This window comes from Kryptolebias marmoratus, linkage group LG14, assembly GCF_001649575.2.
Source record: "Kryptolebias marmoratus isolate JLee-2015 linkage group LG14, ASM164957v2, whole genome shotgun sequence".
Classification (NCBI taxonomy): Eukaryota; Metazoa; Chordata; class Actinopteri; order Cyprinodontiformes; family Rivulidae; genus Kryptolebias; species Kryptolebias marmoratus.
This window is the reverse complement of record NC_051443.1, coordinates 20584346-20611709: the sequence shown is the minus strand read 5'-3', so window position 1 is coordinate 20611709 and position 27364 is coordinate 20584346. Positions and strand designations below refer to the sequence as shown.

The window sequence follows — 27364 nt, the reverse complement described above, 5'->3', positions numbered from 1 at the left end:
ACTTAAATTTTTAACTTCCTTAAGAGGACTTGTGAATTGGTGCTTAAAAAAAAAATAAAAATAAATTGAACCGGCCTGATGTGAAAAAGGGTGCAGATTTCTTAGTGCTGATGGATTTATTTACCACACGTCAAAACATTGAGTCCTTTTGGCTCACGTGATTTTTATTAAAAATACAACATTTAGGCATTCATGGCAAGTAAAATGATTATGGCATTTGGGTTAATTTTAGTTGACGTAAAACCAACATTACAAAACAACTTTAATGCATGAGAATTTGTCATTTTTATTCAAGCTGCACTGATTTTAATGGCTGCAGGGGGTTCTTTACATCTACTGGGGACTCCAGCTCCTGCAAGAGAAAAAAAAAAAATCCTTAAAGCACAAATATTTCATATGCCATTTAGACAAGAATCTTTTACTTAAGCTATTACAAAAATCTTCTGAAATGATCAATCCTATTACCTCAGAGTCAGAATCTTGTTCAGGCAGAACCATGTGATCCATTAGAGTTTCTTTTTCTGCAGACCTGCTGAAGTACTTCCATCCTTTCCTGTTCAAATAAAGTCACATTATTATTGTCAATATATTTAACAAGCTTTGAGCATTTTTTTTTTTGTTTTTCTTAGCTCTGAAATGCTGCAGGTTCATAATTTAATAAGGATAATTAGCTGATAGAAATCCGTTTAAAACACTACAACAGGTACAAATGAATAAAGTGAGCAAGCAACAAAACAACAACACTAGAATTACCTGGCTGCCATTTGTTTTCAGAGTAAAGCCCAAGAGAAAACAGTCAGTACCTTTTAGAGAAAACAAAAACAGCCACTATCACTGCAGCGACGAGACAGAAAGCCACCATGATGACAGCAGGGTGGCTCCGTCTGCTTTGCTCCTCACAGAACTCTCCTTTGTAGCCGGGCAGACACCGACAGCGAGTGGCTTTGCCGTCAGTGATGCAGCTGCCGTGGCCATTGCAGTGTTTGAGATTACAGGAATCAGAGTCTTTATCAGACAGAACAGAGTTCTGGGTGTCTGGATGGAGGGAGAAAGACTGCGAGGATTGGTCGTCGCTTATTTTGGTCCTTGATGAGGCTGAATCAAGATTTGGACCTGAAGAAAAAAGAAAAATGTTAGAGATTATGTTAAGCATTAAAATTAAAATTTCTTAAATTTATACTCTTGATTAATTAAATGGAGTGATTCAAATTTTTAAAGATTGACATTTTTACCCCCCATGATATAATCATTTTCATACCTTACAGATGCAGTTTGTTACAAAGTTGTGATATTAAATGATCTGCGTTTAAAGTGAAAAACTAAGATTTTGGGCCATTTGATTGAAAACTTACAGTCCTGCTCATCCGACTGGTCCGGACAGTCCACACGACCGTCACAGAACTTGTTGCTGCTGACACACTCACTGCCATCAAAGCAGGATTCCTCTCCAGTTGGGCAGGAAGGAAGTGGGTTGCAGAAAGTGCCATTGGCGCTGTAAAAGCCCCGCCCACATTTACAGGTATGACCTCCAGGATACGGCAGGCACAGATGGGCACATTCACCATTTTTTGGGGAGCAGCTGTTGATTCCTGGAGGAAAAATAAGCAGACAAGCAAAGCTTTTAGGTTTCGAAACATTTTCATCGGAGGACACCGGTGGTGATGATGCGCAGGTGGTGTATTTAATTATCAATGTATACCAACAATATTTATTATAGTTTATTTTAGTGTTTGACCTCAACATAGAAATGCTGTAACTACTTAATATGGAGGTTTTTTTTTAAAGCTAACCAAACACTTTTCTTTCCTTAAAGATCATTTGCAATAAGTTGCAAAAATATTCAAATCTCAAACAAAGTATCACAATCTTCAGTTTGTAATTTTGTTCCTCTTTTTGTTTACACATGCTGTTGATCATGTCAAACAGTAATGATGTAGAGATCAGATGGTCACAATTTTGAGAATTTCACCTTTACCTTACCGATTCCCTTGTGTACAAAGCCTCAATGCAGTATTTATCAAATCAAAGATTCTCAGGATCACAATACAGTCTACTCATTTTATCCATAAGTTTCCATACAATGGCATGAACACAATGGACACTTAAATTCCTCTACATGAATGCTTGGACAGTGTTTGATTGTGTAACTAAAGGGTGTTTGGTTGGTGTTTGAGCTCCATCTGTCAGTGCCCTCTCCTACTGCAGGACAAACTGGGATCTCAGCCTGCAGGTATCACACCACGCTGCGTGTATTCAACTCCAGCTGAGCCTAAATAAACTTTTATTCTGGCTGCAGTGTCAGATTACAAGCTTCAGTTTCCTTCACCGAGGGGGAAGAGAGAAAAAAAAACAAAAGTTTGCGATGCATATGGTGTGATTCCTGTGTTGTGACTAACAGACTGGTCTGGCTTGCTTCTGCTGTGCAAACTGAGCCAAAAGTGCGAAGCAAGCCTGTTTGTTAACATTACAAACCTGGGCAGGAGTTAATGCATTATCCAAAGTAGAATTCAGTGATGACAAGGCACAACTTTAGCAGCCAGAGTAAAACAAACTCAGACTCCATCTGATACCTGCATGTCTAAAAGGTCTTGTAAGATGCTTACAACACAGCTACATAAAACCTGCATTTTGTATGATGCAATTATATCATTTTACAGATATGAACTAATCTATAAACAAGTGTCCCACTTCCTGAAGAAAAAGGTTCAGAAATCTGTCTTTGTATGCATGAAACTAACCATTTTAAAACTCATGAGCAGCCTAAAATGTCAAAAATACTCTAGTCTGCACTCAAAGACCAGCTATTTATTGCATAAAGAATATTTACCCGTCGTCCTATTCCGTTTAGGATTGAAAATGCTCCTTTTTTGGTGATTTTGACATTTTGTTTTAATTTCTTCCACTTTCCAATTCAAATCCTGGTCTGGAGTTTATCCATCTCATCAAAAGTTTATTTGAAATCCTTTAGATTCCAAAACTTTCAATCTTTTTAGCCTACCAGTTCTACTGTTAATCTAATTCAGCCCATTTTCTTGCTCTACAGAGCTCAAATAATTATTTCCTAAAATTTGAAATTACATATTATTCAGTTCCTTCCTGTTCACCCTTGTTGGTGAACAACTGAACAGCAGAAATAAAAAGCAGCAGGTACCTACCTGACTGGCTGTCATTGTTGTAGGATCTTATTTCCACCACATTGGTCTTTGTTTGAAACCACAATTGTTTTGGCTGAAGTCCATCACTGAACCACAGCTTCCTTATATCTACACAGGTAAAAGAAAAAAACAAGAATCAAAATGACAGTTCAAAAACAAAAGGTTTTTTGTGTGTGAAAAAAAGCCAGATGAAAAGAAACTGCAAACAAACATTTTGTTTGTGCTGCCACCTGCTGGCTGAAGGATAGAAAGACGATAGGTTGAAAACCCTGGCAGGTAAGTTACTGGAAAAGTATAATGGTCGCCGTCTTGAGCTGGTAGTGTTGTTACAAAATATGTTTATTTGTTTAGGTTTTAACTCCAGGGACAGTGGGCCAGGAGTGGGTAAAAAGTCTTGGGTGATTCAGTTGAAACTCAGCTCTGAGCGTGCCCACACCTGGCAGTTGAAGGTGTACCCAAACCGGTCTTTGATTGGAGGACAATTAGCTGCTCTGTACAGACAGTCAGGACACACTGTAAGCTGACAAATCAGTGTGACAGCAGGTTTGCTGATGTTTCTATAAAAACGGCAGTACATTCAGACATTTGAATAGTATTCTGACATCAACATTGTTCGGAGCCAATAAGCTTAATTAGGCTACCTAACTCATGTCAGAGGAAAGACTGAAGATTTTAACCCATAAAGCTCCACAATGCTCCGATAGCCAATAGCTTTTATATACAAGACAGCTTTACTGTAAATGTGACTTGTGATGTATTTAAAGTTGAATATAATTCAGCATCATACTGTTCAGACTGTTCTGTGATTGACAGCACACAGTGGCCACATTTTATCTTAGTTCACCTTTAAGCAGCCAGCAGCTGAGCTTTTTTATTTTCAGCCCAGAGATGTCCAGGTAACAACTCTGCTGCTTGTGTGGGGTTACAGCAGTTCAGTAAGAGGTTCTATATCAAGGTTCAGGAAGGACTGCATTCAGACTATTAAAAACATGTGGATACAGGTGGCCAAAAGCCCTCCATGCATATTTAGGCTGTTTAGGCCTGCATTTAGCAGCATCCAAATGTAATCCCATTCTTCTGAGCAGAATTAAATACCGGTTGTGAACAGGGTCCGGGGATCACTTTCAGCTGCCATATTTGATCCTCACCTTTCTCCAGAGTGACCCAAAAGAAGACGTTCTCAATGAACGTGAAGGAGACAAGCAGATTGGGACCAGTTTTATATTCTTTATACCCTGATCCATCCACTCCAATAGAGCTGATCACTCCTTCACCTGAGGAGAGACATTTCTCAGGTTTATATAAATGAAAAGATAGTTAAAAAAAAAAAATAAAGATTCGCAACCCCTCACCCGTGTCAGCCCAGTAGATCCTGGTTCCATCATTGGAGAAGACCAGAGAGATGGGGATGCTCAGCTTTTTCCACAACACGACTTTGTTCCGGCCATCCATCCAGGCACAATTGACCTCTGTCTGGCTCTTTGCACCTGTGATTACCATTGCAGTGTAGCAAAGTCGACCTGAAGGAGGATGAAGGGCGATGGTTGCAATTCCCTGGGAAAAAACATAAAACTACTTTTGAATTAAGGTTTTGATAAATATACAAAAGAGTAGAAGCTATGCCAAAAATAACTGCATGTTTGTCATTTACAAAGCTCATCTTAATTTGCCACAATGTTAACATTTGTTAAAACTTTACCACCAGAGATCTCTGCAGCAGTGAGGTGGTGTAGCCATCAGAAGGTGATGTAACATGGATGTCAGGTTTCACCTTGCTGCTCCAGTAGAGGTTGGAGGTTACCCAATCAACTGCTAAAGCTGTGACTGCATCCTCCCCCTGGGATGAAGAGGATGGAAAAATAAATGAAAATTTAGGCTCACTTAGTATTTTTGTGTCCTCTTAGAATACATAACTGAACATCTGCTTGAAGAATAATCCATACCTGCAGCTTTAAAATTTGTCCTGCAAGTACAAGTTTTGGTCTTGACCTGGAGCTGCTGAGTTTCAGCACATCCACAGATCCATGTTTTGAATGGGCCACATACAGAAGTAGTTGTGAAACAGAAAAGTCTAGGCCCAAAGCCTCTGTAATTCCAGGAAGGGCAAAGTCTCGGCCATTAGGCATTTTTTTCAGTGCAATCCCATCACGATGCATGGAGCACAAGTAAACCTACAAATAGAAGAAAATAAGTAAAGTCAAATTTATTTATATAGCACTTCAGCTTTTTTTTTTCCCCTTTTTGTATTGCCTTGTTGCTGATTTTAAGATGGTCATTTCTGGGGATCATTTACCTGGTAGACCATGTCATGGGACAGGAACAGGATGAAAGAAGATTCTTTAGGCAGAGAGCAAGTGATCTTGTCCTGAGAAAGCAGCAGCCCCTTTGGGCATCGACAAACTGCAGTGTTTTCTGGAGCCAAAATGCAGAGATGGGAGCAGCGCATTTGCTCACAGGGGTTTGACACCACTGGCTGGGAGAAGGCATGCATCAGCTGAGGAGACAAGAAACCGAGATCAAGGCAACATCACACATTTTAAAGACTGGATTAAAAGGGGAAATTCTTACTTTCAGTCCAAACGGTTGCCCAGGTTTCTTCAGAAGAACGTTCTGATCTTTGCCAGTTCTCTTGTCGGCCGAGCGAATGGTTCTTCTCTTCGTGTCGGACCAGAAAACACGATCATTGAAAACTGCCACTGAAAAAGGGCTTGGAGTTTCAGCCAACTGAAGGATCTGGTGAAACAAGACCACTGTCATTTTATTGTGGGGTTCTCAGGAGCTGAGAAGTTATAAATGTCATATCACTAAATATTTTTGGATCATTATCCATTTTAAACCAAAATCTTTGATTAACTGTTCAGAATTTTGTTTACCTCAATGTTGTCTCCATCCAGAGAGGCAGAGCCGATGCAACGCAGCTTCTCATCAGCCCAGTACACCCTGTTATCCAGGAAGTCATAGGCCAGACTGACAGGCCAGCTCAGGTCATGGCTCACCACCACCTTCCTCTGTGAACCATCCATCCCAGATCGTTCGATCTGTGGGATGCTGCCGATCTCAGACCACAGCATCAACCTGAGAACAGCAATTATGCAGAGTTAAGACCATTTTTTTCTTTTTAAACCAGGCTGAGAAAAAAAAAAAAAAAAAAACCAACAATAAAAACATACCCTTTATTTGGCAGCAGGACCAGTGAACTTGGCTGCTCCAGGTTTTCACCAAGAACCACAGTGAACTCTTGAGATCTCATCATGGTGTTGCTCAGCTTCACTGCCAGAATCTGACCAACTAGTCCATCAACCCAGTACAGATTTTTACCAACCCAGTCCACTGCGATAGAATCTGGCTTCACACCTACAAAAAATGAAATGCCATAAATGCAAATCAATATCCAAAACTCATTTTAAAGTCATCTTAAACTGATCAGCTCTAGCTTAGTTAGCACTTTTAAAGCTGGGTCAATGATTCTGATATATGAAATCGTCGATAAGCGTTATTGAGAACAGCAGTGATCTTGACAGTTTCACCTTTAATCACCGTTCCTTTGTTCGAAGTTTTCATGTCCGCCCAGCGGATGCTCTGGTAGTCTGGGCTTAACCAGTAAACTCTCTGCTGAGCCAAGTCATAATCCAGAGAGAAAACTGGTCGATTGACAGAGGAGAGAAGCTGCAAGGTTTCCCTATGGAGCCCCAGGATCAAGAGCTCAGACTGCACTGATGCCAGAAGCAAAGGCTCATCTGGAAATGGAGACAAACACACTGGTTATATCAGCTTAGAAATAATATTATTTAGCAACAACAACATGGAAGTCATAGCTCAGCAGTTTTACAGACCAGAAACAAAATTGTTCTTGGCACCATAACTAAATACCTTGACAATAATAAAAACAAAGTTCCTTTAAAATTAAATTTGCTGGAACATGAGCCATAGTTCATGGCATTAAGTCCATCTGTGGTGACTCTGAGGATACCTAATAAAGTTTGTTTAAAGGAGTCGTGTCAAAAAATGTCCTTTGTTACAAAAGCACACAATTTACATTATTGAAGAATCCAAAGCTTTCCTGCTGTCTGAAGAAAGTTCCCAGTAATAAAGCTTAGAAAAGCTCTTCCAAAAAAAGTACTGTAAAAACCTCCTGCAACAGTTGTGATTCTTGCATTAAATGAAAACCATATGTCTTCAATATATTCAAGGTTATTGTACAGTTAAATTTTAATCCCACCCAACAGCACCTTTTGATTTGCAGCTTTTGTTATCAGGCTCAAGGTAGAACCCAGGGTGGCACAGACAGTTGTAGGCCCCTCGGGTGTTCTGACAAATCTGTTTGCATGAAGCTCCTGGTGTTGAACTGCACTCATCGACATCCACACAGGACTTTGAGCTGGACTGTAGCCTGAAACCTGCACCGCAGAAGCACCTCTGAGAGGGGGGGGGGTTAAACAAACAAAAAAAAAAATTACAGTTACCTTGAATGTCATTTTCTTCAGATCAAGTCAAAAATAGTAAGCAGGAGGTTAGGCTGGGTTTAAGGGAAAGTAATCAGAAAAACCTGACAGGTTTTCCACTGACCGGTCCATTTGGGGTGCTAACACAGCTGTGGTCACACATAGGAGATGAAGGACTGGAGCAGTTGCGTTGAGCACATCCCACACCTTCATCTGAACCATCAGCACAGTTTGTGAGGCCGTTACACACCAGCCTGGGCTCCAAACATTCTTTACTGCCACACTGGTAAAGGTGGAAGGGGCATTTTCTGTGGCTGCCTGTGAAGGCATGTACACAGAATCTCTTTATTTCAAATTAAGTAAATAAAATTTACAATTTTGAAAACCATTTTATTAAATTGTTCTCTCTACACTGTAACACTAAGCAAAAACTTCCCATAAGGCTCTGTCACAGCTGCTCAACACCTGATCATTGTTATTTCTGCTGAACAAACTCTGAACATGCTCACATTTGTCCTCATCAATGCCATTGGAGCAGTCTTCCTTTCCGTCACACCTCCAGGACAGAGGGATGCACTGACTGCTGTCTCCGCACTGAAACTGGTACTTCCTGCACTTTGCTGGAGGGCTGTTGCAGTTCTGGATAAAAGGTATAGCGGTTAGTGCATTTAAAGCTGTGGTGATTTGGAAGGATGCTCAAACAGCCCTAAAACTAATCCTAATGTGCTTTAAAAGCAAGACTAGCAACACACAACTAATCAAATCCTGATTGCAAGAAGGTGAAGCAAACATCCTTCTGTCCAATCCTAATGAAAGCAAAGCAAAAAAAAAAGTCTGCTCTTAAATTGTTAAAAACAATTCAACATAAATTTAAATGTGACTTTTCCAGTTTAGTTTTCCCTTAAAAATGGCAGGGACACTAAATGTATTCATGTTCGGGACTGAGGAACACCATCAGTGCCTTGTCTTTAGTCTACACCATGAAACTAAGATTGAAAGAAGTCAGGCACCAACTTTTTTCCTTTGACTACAGGACCAAGGATTTGCTAGATTGAATTGTTAGCAAAATATTTGATTCTGACCATCTGAAGAAACTGCTGAAAATGTAATTTAAGTTGTTTAAGAAAATTCTGACCATTTTTTTTTCTTGCTCAGGTGAACATTGTCCGATTTCACAGCATCCATTACACCATTCCATTTTTGCTTGACAAACTGTCCTCATGTGGTTCAGACTTTAGACACTGAGCAGCCCTAAGAAGTTTTATCAAATCCTCCTCGATTCACAGCTTTTCCAAGCCACTTATAAAGGATCTTTTACATTTGTCTCAGCTCATTAAATTGCCCATCCCTTTAGGTTACTTTTCACCTTCTCATCAGAGCCATCTTTGCAGTCCTCCTCTCCATCACAGAGCCACTCTTTCTGCAAACATTCATGGCTGTTTGGGCATCGGAGCTCTGGTGGACAGCGTGGGGGTCGCGGACAGTACATCTCATCCGAATGGTCTCTGCAGTCAGGATATCCGTCACATTTAAAAGCCTCGGACACACAATGTCCACTTGCACAGCGGTACTGATTCTTTGCACAGGCTACTGAACCTGGGGAGGAGGAACCAAAAATAAGCACCTGATGTTTAGGAAGTTGCTCATTAAGCTCAAAGTCACTAAAGTTGCTGCAATTCACTCACCACAGTTTTCTTCATCTGACCCATCAGCGCAGTCGCTCTCTCCATCACACAGGAAGGTCTGCGGTACACAGCGAGTCTTATTGTCACAGCGAAGATGGCAGCCCTCGCTTGGTACGGAACAGCTCTTTTCATCAGAGCCATCTTGACAGTCGTTTCGTCCATCACAGACCTGCTCTTGTGGGACGCATTTCTTCCCATGAGAACACTGGAACTCATCTGGAGGGATTTTCAAAAAAAATGTTTTAAAATCCAAATATCACAGCCCTCTGACCATTCCTTAAATTAAAGCAAGAAACAAACCTGCTTTGCAGCGACTCTCACATCCCTCTTCATCGGATCCATCTTGGCAGTCCGGCTCTCCGTCACACACATGGCTGTACATCACACACTCCATGCCATCTTTACACAGCTTGAAACCTGTGCGGCACTTCAAAGGTCCAGATCTTAAATTGGGTGCAGTGGTGGCTGTGCAGAGAGAGAGCAAGGAAACTGTCAACTCATGAGTCTTTTTTTTCCCCCTTTTAAACTAAAAGTTAAATATGACAGTGGAACAAATTTGAGTCAGACTTGAGGTGAAGCTAAAAGTTTGCTGGTGCACTGCTAAAAACATTTATGAGTAGGGGTGTTTGGGCTGGTTACCATTTCAGAGATGCAAATAAGCTGAACGATCATAATTGATCCATTTTTTTCCCCCTTCGTACTTACAAGTGGCTGATTGACATTCCTTCTCATCAGAGCCATCAGGACAGTGAGCACGGCCATCACACACTTGATTTCTAGGGATGCACTTCCTCTGGTCACTGCACAGGAAGTCATCTTATGTACAAAAAAAAAAATAGAGATTGTATAAATATTGTTGAATTGTAGTTTAAAATTCCTAAAATCTTTCAAATCTTAAGATGTCGATACAAGTCTGCAAATTACTAAATCAAAGGCTTGTTATTTTTTAAAGGCATTATGCCCACCACCGTTCATGACAGTTTTAGAACAATATCTCTTAAGTGATGGGAGTTAATCTTTTTGATCAAACCTTGTAAACGGGCGTTGTGCAGTCTTATGCAATACTGTGAGATTTTACAAGATGTGTTGAGGATGACTCCACTGCAACTGCATAAAACTTTAGCTTAACATCTGTAAAACTGACTCTGTTAGAGACAATTTTGTGTTGGCTAATGTCAACTAGCTGTGGTCACTATCGCAAATTGGGTTGATTCCAAAGGTTAATCAGTTGTACATATACCTCCAATAACTAAATATTAGATTCAATAAAATCTATTCACTGGTTTGCTAAAGGCAAACAAAAACAAGGGCAAAAACATTGTTTACCTTCACCTGAGAGTGACAACTACTGCTACTTGTGATTCATCATGTTAATTTCTGGACTTACCAGAGTTTTCACATTGAACCACACAGTCTTTTTCATCAAACCCATCAGGGCAGTCCATTTGTCCATCACAGAGTTGATTTTGAGACACACACTTTGATGAAACTGGGCACAGAACCGAAGGAGTGACGCAAGCTGGTGTGGAGGTGATGGGAGGAAACATGGTTGTAGCAAGACTGAAGTCTGGAAAAGGAAAGAAACTGCTGAAAACATTCACCATTTAAAATTTCAATAGCCAACAGTCTTGTCATTGAGCATTAAAGTTTATAAACACACAAGATATGAAACTGCATAAAATAAATTTCCAAACCTTTTTAAGTGTTAGACATGATTATCTGATCTCAAAAACTGAACTTACCGCAGCCTACTTCATCAGAGCCATCCAGACAGTCTTGCTCTCCATCACAAATGAATTTCTTTGGGATGCAGCGTTTACCATCAGCACAGCGGTGCTCACAGCTCTTGGTTTGTTCCCAGCAGTCCCTTTCATCAGATTGATCCCTACACTGAGGCTTCCCATCACATACCTCAGACTCAGGGATGCACATTTTCCCGTGGGCGCACTGAAACTGTCCTAGGAAATTTGAATTGCCTTAAAGTTAATTCCAAAGTAATGAATTATTGTAGTTTACTTTTGATTGACTAAACTGTTTTGTTACAGACATGTGGAAAGAAAAACAAATATATAGATTTGAGTAACATTGGTTTTAAAGTCAGAAGTTTTCCCAAATGACCTTCTTTGCAGGTTTCTTGGCATCCTTGTTCATCAGATCCATCCAAACAGTCGATCTCTCCATCACACACATGACTGAATAAGACGCACTCCTTGCCATCATTACACAGCCTTGAGCCCATGCGGCACTTCAGGACATTAGCCGGAGCTGGAGCAGAAACTCTTTGACAGTTGGCCTCGTCTGAGCCATCATAGCAGTGAGCACGACCGTCACAGACCAGTCTCCTGGACACGCAGCTCCGACGGTCCTTGCAGAGAAAGTCAGCTGTGAAAAAAGAAATGTCATTCAAAATACTACAAAAAATTTTAAAAATGTAAAAAATGTATAAAATGGTCCACTTACTCCTGTCTGCACACTTTTTGACACAGTTCTCATCAGACCCATCAGGGCAGTCTCGTATTCCGTCACATAACTGTGATGGGTTGATGCACACAAATGAATCTGGACACTGAACTGAAGGAAAACTGCAGGATGGCTGGCTGAGTGAAGGAGATTCACTGGATGTCTCTGTAGAGTCTACAAGTTTTATTTGTTTGGTTAATTTCACTTTAATAGATCACAACAGGTCAAGACAATACCAATGCCACAAAACACTCATTTGATCAAATATACAAGATTCTGTTCTACAAGCATCGTTATTTGACAACAATTAACTCACCACATCCTTCTTCATCCGATCCATCCTGACAGTCTCTCTCTCCATCACAGACATGACTGAACAGAACACATTCTGTCCCATCGCGACAGAGTTTGGAGCCCATTCGACATTTCAGGACATTAACTGGAGCTGCAGGAAGAGCTACACCTGGACAGTCTGCCTCATCCGAGCCATCGTTGCAGTGAGAGCGGCCGTCACAAACTTGACTCTTTGGGACGCAGCTCCTACGGTCTTTACAGCGGAAGTCAGCTATAGAGGGCAATAATTTATATAAAAAGAAGTCTAAATCTGTGTCCAGATCACTTAAAATGTACTAGTCACATCTTTAATCAAAGTTTTTTTCCAACAAACGATTTATACCCGATTGATCACCACATTTTTAAATCACTTACACCGTGAGGGACATCTTCTGACACATTTCTCATCAAACCCATCAGGACAGTTTCTCCTTCCATCACAGAACTGCGTTGGCATGATGCAAATAGAAGTACCAGGACACAGAACTGAGGGGCTGGTACATGGTGGGGTGGTGGGAGGCTGAGTTAACTCCTCAGGGAAAATAGGAGATTCATTTCTGTACTCATCTTCCTCAGAAATGACAAGATTGCTCTCAGCATCGTCTAGAAATGTGGCAACATAGTCGCAAGAGTCAAAAATCACATTTAGGCAGTTTATCAATAACATACTACAAATTTCTGCATTTATTACAGTTTTGAAATAAACAATCATTGGATGCATACCACATTCTTCTTCATCCGATCCATCCAAACAGTCTCGCTCGCCGTCACAAATGTGGTTCAAGAGGACACATGCAGTCCCATCTCGACACAATTTGGAGCCAAAGCGACATTTCAGAACTTTTGTTGGACTTTCAGGAGGAACCCTCGCACAGTTTAACTCATCTGAGCCATCATTGCAATGAGAGCGGCCGTCACAAACTTGGCTGCTTCTGACACAGCTCCGGCGGTCCTTACAGCGGAAGTCAGCTGCAGATTAAAAAAAAAAAAAAGGATTTATTGTCATCTTGTGAAACATCTCAAGATGTGTAAAAACCAACCCACTTACTCTTAGAGGGGCACCTTCTTACACATTTCTCATCAAATCCATCAGGACAGTCTCTTCTCCCATCACACATCTGTGTTGGTTTGATGCAAGTAGAGGAACCAGGACACAGAACTGAGGGGCTGGTACATGGTGGGGAGGTGGGAGGCTCAGTAAACAATTTAAATGAATCAGGTGATTCATTCGGGTAGTCTTTTTCCAAAGGATTAGTCACAGGAACATCTAGAAATGAAAATTAGAGATATACATACCATTGACAAAACAAATTGTAAATTTAAAAACAGGTAAATTTAGAAAAAAAACAAAACCATTTTGGATAAATCCCAAAAAGTTAAACTATTCTACAGAATAGAAGTCCAGTTGTTTTTGTTTTAAAACTTTTTTCTTTAATTTACCATGTCCTGGATGACAAAATCTACACCATCATATTTTGAATAAACACTCACCACATTCTTCTTCATCTGAACCATCCTGACAATCTTTCTCTCCATCGCAAACGTGACTCAAGAGGACGCATCCAGTCCCGTCTTGACACAATCTGGATCCAAAGCGGCATTTCAGCACTTTTGTCTGTGTTTCAGGAGGTGCTGCGCTCTGACAGTTAACCTCATCTGAACCATCATTGCAGTGAGAGCGGCCGTCACAAACTTGGCTCTTCAGAACGCAGCTTCGACGGTCTTTACAGAGGAAGTCAGCTACAGAGGATGAAAATAAATGAACTAAAATTGCATCCAGCTTGTGTAATACATTTAATTTGCAGTCAATATGCTACTTCAAAACCACATACAATATTTACTCTAACAAATTCATAGAATGATCACCACATTCTCAAACCACTTACTTTGAGAGGGACATCTTTTGACACATTTCTCATCAAACCCATCAGGACAGTCTGTTCTTCCATCACACAGCTGTGTTGGTTTGATGCAAATAGAGGAACCAGGACACAGAACTGAGGGGCTGGTACATGGTGGGGTGGTGGGAGGCTGAGTTGATTCCTCAGTGGGTGCAGGAGGAAGAGTCAAGTCCTCATTTTGCACAGAAGTACCAGGAACATTCTCAGCATCATCTAGAAACAGTAAGAGCCATTTTATTCAGAGACAAATTATGAGCAAAAACTGAAATCTTTATTTTCTGAAACAATACCACATCCTTCTTCATCAGATCCATCTGGACAGTCCTTCTCTCCATCACAAATATGACTCAACAGGACACACTCAGTTCCATCTTGACACAGTTTGGAGCCAAAACGACATTTGAGAGTTTTAGCGGGAGTTTCAAGAGGTGCTGCTCTTTGACAGTTGACCTCATCTGAACCATCTCTGCAGTGAGAGCGGCCGTCACAAACTTGGCTTCTTGGGACACAGCTTTGACGGTCTTTGCAGAGGAAGTCAGCTATGGAAGATTACGAAACAATTTAGACTTTGTCAAAAATTGTAAATGCCCACATTGACCTAAATGTTTGTGCAAATTTGAAGTGAAATAAACTATCTGGACCACCACAGAAGGTGGAAGACCTGAAGTTCTCAACTATCAAACTCAATCTTTATTAAAGAGCCTTTTGCTCCATACTTTAATGAAGCACTTCACTCAGACTGCAGGTTTATTTGTGGTTTGTAGAGTTCCTAAATGTAAAATGGGAGCCCATTATCAGGCTCTTCTCGTGCGGAATAAACTTCCAGTTTCTGACAGAGAGACACCCTGTCCACTTGTAAGACTAGCCTAAAGACTTTCTCCTTTGATAAATCACATAGTTAGGGTTGTCTTGAGTTTCCTGAGGTAACCCTCATCTAGGCTGCTGGAGGCTTAGACTTCTGGAGGACACAGACTACAACTCTTTACCATCTAAACTCTACATGTGTGCATTTTTGATTATTGCTGTAATTAACTATGTTTTTCCTCAACACCTGGACCAATCCAATTTGTATTTGTCCCGTCCTCCTAAACAGCCAGTTGAGGCAGATGTCTGCTCATTTGGAGCCTCGTTTTGCTAGATGCTTCTTTCTGTTAAAGGGAGTCATTTCTTTGTGACAGATTCTTTCTTCAGATGGGGTATTATCAAGTACAGATTCAACAATCTCTTGCCATCCTTTTATTAATTGAAATTTCATAGTGTTCTGTATGTGGTTGTATTGTAAACAGAATTGAATTGTCTAACTGGATTTGAATCTGGATCTATTTTGGACTGAGCTGGATTCATGAATTCTACTTTTTTTAATTTGTATAGTGCTCTAGAATTCTGTTGTGAATTGGTGCAGTATAGATAAAATAAATTCAAATTAAATTGAAAGGGTAAATGTAATTTGAACTTGTTTTGAAAAAAAAAGTTTTGTTGTATTCTCAGACTACTTACTCTGAGAAGGACATCTTTTGACACATTTCTCATCAAACCCATCAGGACAGTCACTCCTTCCATCACACATCTGTGTTGGTTTGATGCAAGTAGAGGAACCAGGACACAGAACTGAGGGACTGGTACATGGTGGGGTGGTGGGAGGCTGAATTAATTCCTCAGTGGGTACAGGAGATTTAGTCAGAACTTCATTTTGCACCGAAATAGCAGTAGGATTCCCCTCATCATCTAGAAATGATGCAAAGAACCAAAGATTAAAAAGCATTTTCAGAAATTAAGTCAAAATTGAGCTCTATCAATATTTAGATAAATACCACAATCTTCTTCATCAGATCCATCTGGACAGTCTCTCTCTCCGTCACAAATGTGATTCAACACAACACATCCTGTCCCGTCTCGACACAGTCTGGAGCCAAAGCGACATTTCAGGACCTTAGATGGATTTGTAGAAGGTGATGGGCTTTCACAGTTTAACTCATCTGAGCCATCGTAGCAGTGAGAGCGGCCATCACAAACTTGGCTACTTGGGACACAGCTCCGACGGTCTTTACAACGAAAGTCCGCTGTGGAAGATGACAAAAACAAACTAAACCATGTCCAGATTGATGTGTTTAACAAGTTTGCACAAACAATTATTTAAATGTTTGCATATTCAAGAAAAGCTTGAGTATACAGTTATTGCATCCTCAGACTACTCACTTTGAGAAGGACATCTTTTGACACATTTCTCATCAAACCCATCAGGACAGTCCGTTCTTCCATCACACATCTGTGTTGGTTTGATGCAAATAGAGGAACCAGGACACAGAACTGAGGGGCTGGTACAAGGTGGGGTGGTGGGAGGCCGAGTTGATTCCTCAGTGGGTGCAGGAGGTTCAGTCAAGTACTCATTTTGAACAGAAGCACCAGGAGCATTCTCTGCATCATCTAGAAATACAGAGAGCCCGAGACGGTAAAGCTTTTTCCAGACACATATGAGCAAAAAGTGATTATCAACATCTGGATAAATACCGCATGCTTCTTCATCAGATCCATCTGGACAGTCTCTTTCTCCATCACAAACATGGCTCAAGAGGACACATCCTGTTCCATCTTGACATTTTTTCGAGCCAAAACGACATTTCAGGACTTTAGCTGGAGTTTCAGGAAGTGCTGCGCTTTGACAGTTAACCTCATCTGAACCATCATTGCAGTGAGAGCGGCCGTCACAGACTTGGCTTCTTGGGACACAGCTTCGACGGTCTTTGCAGTGGAAATTAGCTTTTAGGAGTGAAAAAAAATGAATGTCTTATTTAGGCATACAGATTTCAATAGCAACTCTAGCTCACTCCTCTACATTAGAATAAAAATTCAAACAAGCCAAACAGATGAATTGCTAAATAACTATTCCAACTGTTCAAATCTTTCCATTTTGGTTGAGGTCAGTTTTTGAAGCTGTGTGCCTCCAATAACCAATAAAGTTGAGTATACATCCTGGTCATACAGATTTTACTTCCAGTTGGATATAAACCATTACCTTAATATTTACCATGTTTTTGGGTTAATGTCATGAGAACACAAAAATTTTAGGTATAGCTCAAAATTAGTTGTGTGTGTGGTCAAACTGATCTACTATATTCTGAATTATCAAGAAAATGAAAGGAATAAAATAAAATGTTTGAAGTATTCCAATGATTAAGTTTACTTGGGTAGTGTGCAATAATAAGCATGACTGCCCACTGCTGTGAGACAAAAACTTTGAATCTGCAGCTGTTCCCTTTTTTTCTTTCATTCTTAAAGCACTTACTCTTAGAGGGACATCTTTTGACACATTTCTCATCAAACCCATCAGGACAATCTGCCCTTCCATCACACATCTGTGTTGGCTTGATGCAAGTAGAGGAACCAGGACACAGAACTGAGGGGCTGGTACATAGTGGGGTGGTGGGAGGCTGAATTAATTCTTCAACTGAAGCAGGAGACTCCTTTTTAACAGTAGTGGTGGTATCACTGTCTGCAACATCTAGAAACCCCAAAGTTTAAATAAGCAACAAAATGATCATTTACATTTATTACCATTCTAAAGCAATCGCTGGAAGAATACTCACCACATCCTTCTTCATCCGATCCATCCTGACAGTCTCTCTCGCCATCACAAATGTGACTCAGGGGAACACATGCCGTCCTGTCTTTACATAGTCTGGAGCCAAAACGACATTTCAGGACTTTAGTTTGACTTTCAGGGGCCGGTGCCACGCTCTGACAGTTAACCTCATCCGAGCCATCGTTGCAGTGAGAGCGACCGTCACAAACTTGGCTTTTTGGGACGCAGCGCAGACGGTCTTTACAGCGGAAGTCAGCTACGGAGGGTGAAACATTTAGATTTTGTTTATTTAACAAAAATTGTCCATGGCAGTTTTGACTACTTCAAATTTCAGTTGCAGGCACACTGTTAAAACCGCCTCTTACTTTGAGGACATTTTTGGACACATTTCTCATCAGAAGCATCAGGACAGTCTCTCCTTCCATCACACATCTGTGTTGGCTTGATGCAAATAGAAGAACCTGGACACAGAACTGAGGGGCTGGTACATGGTGGGGTGGTGTAGGGCATGATTGTGGTCATCTCTTCAGGTCCTAGTAATAAAATGCCGAGACAAATTATAAAAAAAGTTAGGATGCACAACATACTGAAAATGCATTTTCACTGTCTGCAACACTAATGATGCAAAGGATTTAAAAAATTGCAAACTGCTCACAAAAGAAAATACAAGTTTTTATAAAACTAAAAATAATTGTAAATATAGATTATAGGATGAACATATGCTTTTTGCTACACATTAGATAATTTGGATTTTGTTCATTTGGTTAAAAAAAAAAAAAGGTCTTGTGGAGTCACCACAATCTGAGTTTGCAAATTGTGGTTCCCAACATAACCACTTACCACTTTGTGATAAGTTCTCCCCACATCCTTCTTCATCCGATCCATCCTGACAGTCTCTCTCTCCATCACAGATGTGACTGAACAGAACACACGCCGTCCCGTCTCGACACAGTCTGGAGCCAAAGCGGCATTTCATGTTTCTCTGAGGAGCGTTTGGACAGTCCACTTCATCCGAGCCATCGTGGCAATGGGAGATACCGTCACAAACTAAACTCTTTGGGACACAGTTCCGACGATCTGTGCAGTGAAAATCAGCTGGGGAAGAAAAATATTTGGAAAAGGTCAGTTTTAATCAGAGTGACTCAGAGCTTCTGGTTTACTCTAGAAAAAAACGTACTTTTTGATGGACAACTTTTCACGCAGCTCTTTTCGTCAAAGCCATCAGGACAATCCTTTATGTCATTACAAAACTGGCTCGGAGAAATGCAAATATTTGCAGAGGAAGGGCAGAGGACAGAGGGGCTGTGGCATGCTACTAGGGTCTGAGTAGGAGGTTCAGAATTTGTGATTTCCTGAGGTCCATCTTAAAAAACAGGAACAGTTTGTGGAGTTAAACATTTATTGAGTTGTTTAAATCATTTGTTTAAAAGAAAAACTCACCACATCCCACTTCATCGGATCCGTCCTTACAATCAGTCTCCCCGTCACACACGTGACTGTACAGCACACACTCTGTGCCATCTTCACACAGCACTGAGCCGCTGCGGCATTTAAGGACAGTTGCTGGAGTTACAGGAGCTGCTTCTGTTGGACAGCCGACTTCATCAGAGCCATCATGACAGTGAGAGCGGCCATCGCAGACAAGGTTTCTGGGAATGCAGCGCCTATTGTCCTTGCACTTAAATTCTTTTGAAATAAACATTCATCAGTAGTGAACATATACTCCACAGATGCATTTTAGATTTGGTTGTTCATTAAAACATGACAGATTCAAGCTTTACCTTTAGATGAACACGTGGCAACACAAAACTCTTCATCATCACCTTCTGGGCAGTCCCTCTTTCCATCACAGATCTGAACTTGTGGGATGCAGATTGAGGAACTTTGGCACAACATGGATGGTACGTTGCAAACTGGAGTATCAGGCTCTGAACAGATTTAATAATGAAATTCTTCAGATATATTAGCGTTAAAGAAACCAATACTTGGACACTAAATCTATTGGGAATTGATCGCATTGCAAATTATAAATTTTCTATATATACAGATTAACAAAATATCAGCATCCAACTAAAGAAGCACTTCTGCTGCAACTTCAACTGACCAATTTGAATGTCCCCGAGTACATTGATCACACCCAACACGTGACCTTTCACAGTCACAGATTGAATTTTGCTCCCGTCCCGCCGATCCCACAGAGTCATCACATCATCAGAAATGGACAGCAGGAAGGGCTCAAAGGCAGCTACGACGGAGCCTGACACATTCCACCTTCCTGCCTGGTGGCTCCTCTCCTTCAGCAAACTCAAAGCAGTCAGGCCTGGCAACAGGAAAAAAACAAAAGAAAACAAAGAAAGTGCCTCAATCAAACATGTGGCAGTAAAGCCTTCCATAAAAATATCCTCTGAAATTTAATGTAAATGAGATGTGTGATTGATTGTAAATCACTTTGAAGATTTAAATAGACTTTGAAGCTGTACTGTTTATCAAACTGGCTTGTTCAATTTGTTAAAATGAACAAAAGATCACATTGCAATTTTGATAGTGCACTTTACATCAAATCTAACTCGAGCAAACCATGATTTGCAGTAATTAAACCGACAATCTATACAATTTGTGCAAGTTTGTAATTTTTTTAATTGACTAAACTCTGATCTACTAATTGAACCAACCTGCCCTTTTAGAGTTCCAGAGAAGACTGCCGGCCCTGAGGTCAAAGGCAATGTCACCACTGACACCGCCTGCCATTTGCAGCAGCTCCTTAGCTTTGCCTTCCATCATGTCCATGCTGAAGATTCGCTCCTCCTCCAGCCAGAACATCCCACCCCTCAACCAGTCCAGATAGAAGCTACGAATCTCCTTTGTGGTGCGGTACAGCTGCTGAGGGTAGTTGCTGCCAGTCATGGTGGTGCCAATTATTTTTTGGTCACATGACACCCAATAAATGTTTGCAGTCCTCTGGTCCACATTTATTAGACAAACTAAGAGCAAAAACAGGATTGATAATGAGCTAAACCATAGAAAATGGTTTAAAGTAACTATGGCAATACCAATGTCTTGAATGTCTTTAAAACTCAAAACTTTAAGTTCTACCTGGCAGAGGTGTTTGAATGAACTCGACCTTGTCTTGAGTCAAACTGGTGCGCTGGAGGTGGCCAGTCCGGTTGGCCCAGTACAGCCAATCTCTGTACCAGTCCAGATCAAAGGATAGGATTCCCTCGTCTGTGGTAAAAAGCTGCGTTTCAGTCGACTCTCGGCCTTGAAACTCCAGTAAGTTGATCGTTGTCATGGTCGCATATAAAAACCTTGGGTCTGTGAAACAAGATTCAGACTTTACCACCAGTTCTATTTAGAAAAAAAAAAAAGCACAACAAAACTTTAATCTTTAAGTGCACAATGCAACACATTGATAAAGAAAACTTTTACACATTTTATATAGACAGTTTACATGTCCTATTTAAAATTGTGAGCAAAATTTGTGACTGGAAAACAACTACTGTGTGTTTGCCTATGGAAACAGCTGAAGTCACTGAAAATGGGTTGGCAGAGACATCCACAGAAGAGCCATTTGGATTGAAGTCAGACAATTTTGATGTATTGTGTACATTTACATTCAAATTTGTCAAGTATGCATGTAAAAAAAAAGAACAAGGTTAAGATGAAACTGTAAAGTTTTGGTTTGACATTCTGTGTTTGAATGCCAATCTTTGTCTTTATGACACACCACTCTCCACCTCCCCAAAAAATTATTAGAGAAAATGAAATGGGACCTAGATTCATTTTTACAAAGAAAAGAACACGCAAGTATTAAACCGACTCAGATAAAGAAAAAAAAGGTTATAAAATAAAAGCTTTGGTAAACCTACATTCACACGTCCCATCTGGGAGCAGCACTTTCAAGTAGGGACAAGCGCAGACGAATCCGACGGGGTTGCTTTTAGTCAGCTGACAGAGGCGGCAGGGCATATTCACACAAACAGAAGAACCTGATAAAATAAATCAACGAGAACCAAAATTGGATCAATTTACACAGAGCGTGAAAGTAGTCATCCAGTATTTTCACAGCACTCCTTAAGTGTTGTGAATTAATTTCATTTTTATCATCTCTGGGACTTTACTGCAAAAAACAAAAAAATAAATTCTACAATTTTAAATTTGTTGCTGACCAACACTGAACAAAAGTACCTTTTGGTTGTTGGAGTTCATGGTAGACCGCCAACAGCGGCAGCTCCGTTTTCCAGAGAAATTTCTTTCGACCCGGTTGTTTTAGCGGAACTTGCCACAGTCCTTTGTTGTCGACCCAGTAGAACATATTTTCAAACACAGCGAGGCTTAGAGCAAGTCTCCGGTTGAAAATCCCTGTGAAGGAGTGGCGGCCAGTTCCGTCCACCTTCACAGTCTCTATGGACTGAAGAAAATTCATGTTCATGTATTGAACAAGGGGCCAAAAATAATAAGGGCAAATGCCGATACAATACTTGTAATAAACTACAGGGAAAATATTTTAGATTTTTGAAGAGTCACTTTTGTATCTATTAATGAAACTTAAATTTTAATAAGTCAGCTTAATCAGTCTCAAGTTAAACTGAGTTTAATCTTGTTTTTCTTTTTAAGGTGTGGAATCAGTCATTTATCAATGTAATAATGCTACTTAAAGCCATACAACATGAGCAGTAAATATTTTGAGCGATGAATCACAAATTGAAATACAACCTTTAACCTTTTGGTGAAAATTTATGATTTTGAATTATGAAATATAATGAGAATCACTTAAACCATTACAAAGAACCCAACATGCATTACAGAACATTGGAAACAAAATGAAGAGTAAAATGAGAAAAACAAAGGATCAGAACAAATTTGCAGTGGCAAGGATTTTATAAGACATCGATGAATTTGAAGTCATTTCTGCCCGTTTCTATCAAAAACTCACCCTCTTTGTGTTGCTGATCCAATACAGCCTCCTGGCTGCTACATCAGCTGTGAGACTGTGGGCAAACTGGGCAGTGATGACGGTCAGAGTGCTTCTGTCCGATCCGTCCATCCACGACTTCTCTAATGTCACTCTGTCCCCCGGACCGTCATTCATCCAGATCATCAAGCTAGGAGGCAGAAATGAAAACAAACGCTTATGATCACGCCTTTGGGTGTCACTGTGAGAGCTAAATTTATTTTAACTCTAAAATGAATTCTCAGAAAAGAGACAGAACAGTTGAACAAACCTTTCAATAGGCAGGAGCACCAGTTCTGAAGGTCTGACATTTTTATTTAGCAGAGTTGTGTAATCCATCCCATCAGCTGACTGCATGTAGATCGATTCGGCCTTCTGACTGGTCCAGAACAAGTATCCATTCAGCCAATCGCAGGCTAGACCTTTGATTCCAGGTTCTCCTGTAAAACAATTTGAAAAATAAAAAATTTAAAAAAGTGTTACAGTAAACTTTTTAAAAAACTAAAGTTCAATTACAATGTGTCATAATATTCTACAACCTGTAATGTTGGAGCATAAAAAAAGAACTAACCTGAAAAGGTTTTCCAGCTGTGGTCTTCATTACTTTTATAAATGTTGCCTCGACTGTCAGCCCAGTAGAACCATCCTCTGATAATATCAAATGTGAAGGCTACCGGGTCGAACACTGAAGTCTTTATAATATTAAACTCCTGAGATTTGACATTCAGCAGTCCCATCATGTTCTTCTGAACCATCAGCAACTGGGTTCCCTTTCCTGTAAAATTCAGAAAGGATTGAGTAAATATTTTTGAATGATTTTTAAAAAAAAAAAAGAAAAAAAGGACCTCTGTTTGCAATTTTGCTTTTATGGTGTGGAAAGTTACAAAATTAAGTCAAATATTGTTCTTCAGGCTCACAGAGGAACAAACTTGAATCTTGTTTGTAGTCAAGAATGTATTTTATTAGTTTGCGTCCCAGTAAACACCTGGGAAATGACTAGATTGATACATTTCTAACCCACTGCACTGAATTACTTTCAAACAAGTGTACACATAGGGGGAGGGGACTAAGGTAAAAAAAAAAGTTGCAAGTTTCGGTATAGTCGTTTCTATTACGTTCTGCTCTTTGATCTTGCTTTTGTCTTCATCTTATTTATATCAAAGTCACTCTTCAAACATGTCAATTATCCTTTCCAAATTGCCATTTTAAAGTAGATCACCTCCCCACCAACACTTTCTTGACATGTGATCTAACAAACCCTACTTTGATTTAAAATGAAGCTGCATGTGAGACAAACCTGGTAAAAAAATGCCTGGATTATAATTACCATTAGCTTGTTTAAATGGGGAAAAAACCTCACCTGAAACCAAACATTCAGACCTTTCAGTCAGTTTGAAACCCTCCCGACAGCTGCAATGGTATGATCCGATGGTGTTTGTGCAGCGATGCATACATGGAGGAAAAGGTGAAGCACATTCATCCAAGTCTGGGGGAAAAAGGGGTTATAGACTCAGAGGCATGGGCAAAAATGTGGAGATAAAAAAAAAAAAAGGACAATACGTCTTGTTTTTGTTTTTGTTTTTTTTATAAATGTGGCAGCAGATGAGAGGCTTGCAACGACTGTCAGCCTACTCACCTTCGCAGACCAGGCCATTAGAAGAGAGTTTATATCCAACAGGACAGGCACAGAGAGCCCCCCAGGGTTCATCAGTACACACATGGCTACAGCCACCATTGTTCATGGAGCAGATACGACCTGCAGGGGGGCAGGGTTAAATACTGGACATCAGTTTTTACACTCTGAAGACATTCGTACAAACTGAGCTTTTTGCTTCACTGCACATGTTGGAACTGATCACTCAAAGAATTCTTACCGCAGGTCATCGGCTCATCGCTGCCATCAGAACAGTCAATCTCCCCATCACACCTCTCTGCAGGTGATAGACACGTCCCATCAAGACACCGGGCACCATCCGCATCACACATATCTGCAGAAATAAAAACTTTATTTTTAGGAGCAAGATTAAACAGATGTGTTTTGAGCTTTTGTCCCTCCAGGAACTGCACAAATTATGTACGTAATAATAATAAAAAGGTTTAATAAATTACCAACATTCATTCATCTAAAAAGCAGAACTAAGCCCATGGTCGTCCTTACCACAGTCCTCTTCATCAGAGTTGTCACCGCAGTCATTTTGCATGTTGCAGCGCACACTTTTAGGTACACAAATGCGGTTTTTACACATCCAATCAGAATCCAGACAACCCTCTATAGCCGGACAGTTCTCCTCATCAGAACCAGTGGGACACTGATATTTCCCATCGCAACGTGCCGACATGTCAACACAACCAACAGAGTCCAAACAAGGAAACTGACCAGCAGGACAGTCAGAACCTTGGGACACTGAAAGCAGCAAGAGACAACGTTAAAGCAAATATGTAAGTGTAGTCAACATTTAGAGTTTCATTCTTTAACAGTGAAAACCACATACCGTCACAGTCCATTTCATCCGATCCATCCAGACAGTCTCCCTCTCCATCACATCGCCATGTATCAGTTATACAGTGTCCGTCGTCACACTGCCACTGACCCTCAGGGCAACCCAAGATTTGGCCTAGCAAAACACAAGAGGTCAAAGTGCAAACAAGATAGGAAATAATTCAAGACAACTCATGTGGATGAATTAAATCAAAGGCCACAAGGAACTCTTTCATTATATACCAAGTTTCTGTTATTCTGACTTTGATTGTACTTAGTTTCTACACTATGTTGATCCAAGAGATCAAAAACCCCTTCCAGTTAAACAGAAACTCAAATTAAAGGTTCAAATTTTGGTTTTCTAAATAAATCAAGATCAAATGTACTTGTTCAGACAGCAATGCAATTACTTTTTGCATCAATAATAATGAAAAAAATATTTAAATATCACTTGCTGCCTTTAAGCACAGAATTTTAGATCATCTTATGCCAAACAGAAGCAACAGAATGGCTTTTACTTCTCATATACTAAACTAATTCAATAGAAACTTAACTTTTAAAATAATAAATTATTTAATTAACCTCTGCTTTTCAGTCAAACTGACAAAAACTTTGTCATTTCTGCACATTTTATGGTCTTAAAGTGCCCAGTACAGTTAAAAAAATGCTTTCAAACTCTGTTTAATGAAAAGAAAGTCTATTTTATATTCAAGTAGAGCAAAACTATATTGTTTTTAGTTTTGAACAAGGGATGGGCCAATTGAAAAGAAGCTTCGACTCCTGCTCCGAGCAAGAAGGCCAATTTCTAAAAGATCTTTTATATTTGTCTTTGTCTTAACTTTTTATATTCTCCCAGCACCTTAACCTTCATGTCAACAAGGCAGGAGCATTTATACAAAAACAGGAAATTTTAGAAGATTAAAAGTGATAGTTGTGTTGTTCCAGTTCCTTAGAAACGAATTCAATTTAAGCACTGTTTAAATGTAAGAATTTTGACTGTTAACTCATTTGTCTAAAACATTTGATGAACAGATGGAGCTGCTGAACATTTGAAGCCTCGAGAAATGAACCATTTTTTAAACACAATTGGCTGGAAAGCTTCATCTGACCATCCCTACTTTGAACTTCAATCTGCTGCAAACGCCCGAACTCCTGAACCAGAGGATTCCAAACGACACCCCCTCTCTGCAGCGTGCAGGCGGAAACAAGCCCAAACTCACAGAAATGTCTGCATTAAAGCCAACTCACCCGAAGAAACTCTTAAATTCGCCAGCAAGCTGAGACAAATGAACGTGCGCAGCTCCATGGCGGCCCGCGCGCGTCTCATCGCAACAAGCGCCTCCAGCTGAGAGGAAGCGCTTTAATCCGCTCGCGCTGCAGCAGGTGCGCCGGTGATTGGGACCTGCCACTTCCGGTCCAGGGAAAAGGACGGAAAACACCAACTACAATTACAAAACAATCAACTAAAACACGTGATTTAAAACGTACAGGATACATGACATTTTGATGTATTTTGGTCACATTTTCAGGCATTTACAAAAATGTTTTCTTTTCATATAGCTTTTCTGACTTTATTAGGATAACTTGTAAATATTATCTTCTTTATTCTGGGGGCTTCCAGGATGTTTTATCCTTTTTATAAACTTATAGGATTTATAGACTCCTTTTCCTCTCTTTTGATAAGTTTTTACAACTTCCACCGTTTGTGCGTCAACAGTTTTTTAATTTGTGTTACAGCTTTAATGTCGCCTTTCCCTCCTTCCATTAGATCACAAAGATTGTGGAAACAATCAGTCTTTCGGGCATAGTTTTTACCTGCTGTTAGTTCTAATTTATATTAATTTAAAACATCAATAGTCCCACAGATGAAGAATTTGACGAAATTCTCCGTTGATCTTTTTGTTGCCCCAGAATGGGATTGGCTTTCCTTTTAAGAAGCATATTTATTGTCTCAATGAATGAAAATCAAACAGCTGGGCTTCTATAATGAGAATAATTTGTTCCTTTTGTGTTTCTGTGAGAAGAATAAAAAGTCAAAGCTCTTTCTTCTCCTCTGAAGTCAAGTGTGGATTATTCTCACAGATAGGCAACAATCAACGAGCAATAATGTTGCCATTAGGATGAAGCTTTTCATATGTAAATCTACCTCTGAGTTTTTTCAGGTGTCTAAAAATTGGTTATTCATCAAATGTTTTAAAAACTCTTGAAGGAAATTTAATCAGTGCTTTATAATTTGTTTTATTTGAATGTATGTAATGGTGGTTTATGATTTTATGGTTGATGCGCAAATATTTAGTTAGTTTGGTTTAATCTGGGGACAGGCTTTACATAAACTCAATTATTTGTTTTTAGCATATCCTCGCATTGCATTTTTATCT

General features: G+C 40.0%; 1 protein-coding gene across 2 annotated transcripts; it reads right to left on the bottom strand.

Moving 5' to 3' along the window:
* Positions 1 to 143: 143 nt before the first annotated feature.
* On the bottom strand, positions 144 to 26341 carry si:dkey-88l16.3 (low-density lipoprotein receptor-related protein 2). 2 transcript variants are annotated; one of them, XM_025004739.1, is made up of 57 exons: positions 26235 to 26341; positions 25000 to 25122; positions 24666 to 24911; positions 24382 to 24495; positions 24144 to 24263; positions 23868 to 23993; positions 23079 to 23282; positions 22779 to 22947; positions 22490 to 22658; positions 21742 to 21964; positions 21423 to 21542; positions 20650 to 20868; positions 20229 to 20537; positions 19661 to 19876; positions 19338 to 19484; positions 18997 to 19242; positions 18734 to 18919; positions 18397 to 18651; positions 17922 to 18089; positions 17561 to 17812; positions 17260 to 17475; positions 16485 to 16733; positions 16173 to 16400; positions 15788 to 16036; positions 15474 to 15701; positions 14267 to 14515; positions 13962 to 14189; positions 13567 to 13815; positions 13124 to 13342; positions 12799 to 13044; positions 12451 to 12678; positions 12059 to 12307; positions 11743 to 11916; positions 11401 to 11664; positions 11025 to 11240; positions 10670 to 10849; positions 9988 to 10098; positions 9583 to 9747; positions 9283 to 9498; positions 8964 to 9193; positions 8107 to 8236; positions 7722 to 7915; positions 7385 to 7571; positions 6683 to 6892; positions 6326 to 6509; positions 6029 to 6230; positions 5724 to 5888; positions 5449 to 5649; positions 5099 to 5326; positions 4855 to 4992; positions 4508 to 4709; positions 4304 to 4429; positions 3156 to 3263; positions 1353 to 1589; positions 804 to 1113; positions 466 to 553; positions 144 to 352 (listed from the first exon to the last, which is right to left on the bottom strand). In XM_025004739.1, exons 1-57 carry the CDS (start codon positions 26311 to 26313, stop codon positions 287 to 289), a joined length of 11061 nt encoding a protein of 3686 aa, XP_024860507.1. In that variant the 5' UTR covers positions 26314 to 26341; the 3' UTR covers positions 144 to 286. The 2 variants fall into 2 exon arrangements, with proteins under 2 accessions (XP_024860507.1, XP_017266049.2); XM_017410560.2 differs by lacking the exons at positions 14267 to 14515; positions 15474 to 15701; positions 15788 to 16036; ... (1 more) ...; positions 16485 to 16733; positions 17260 to 17475.
* Positions 26342 to 27364: the final 1023 nt, after the last annotated feature.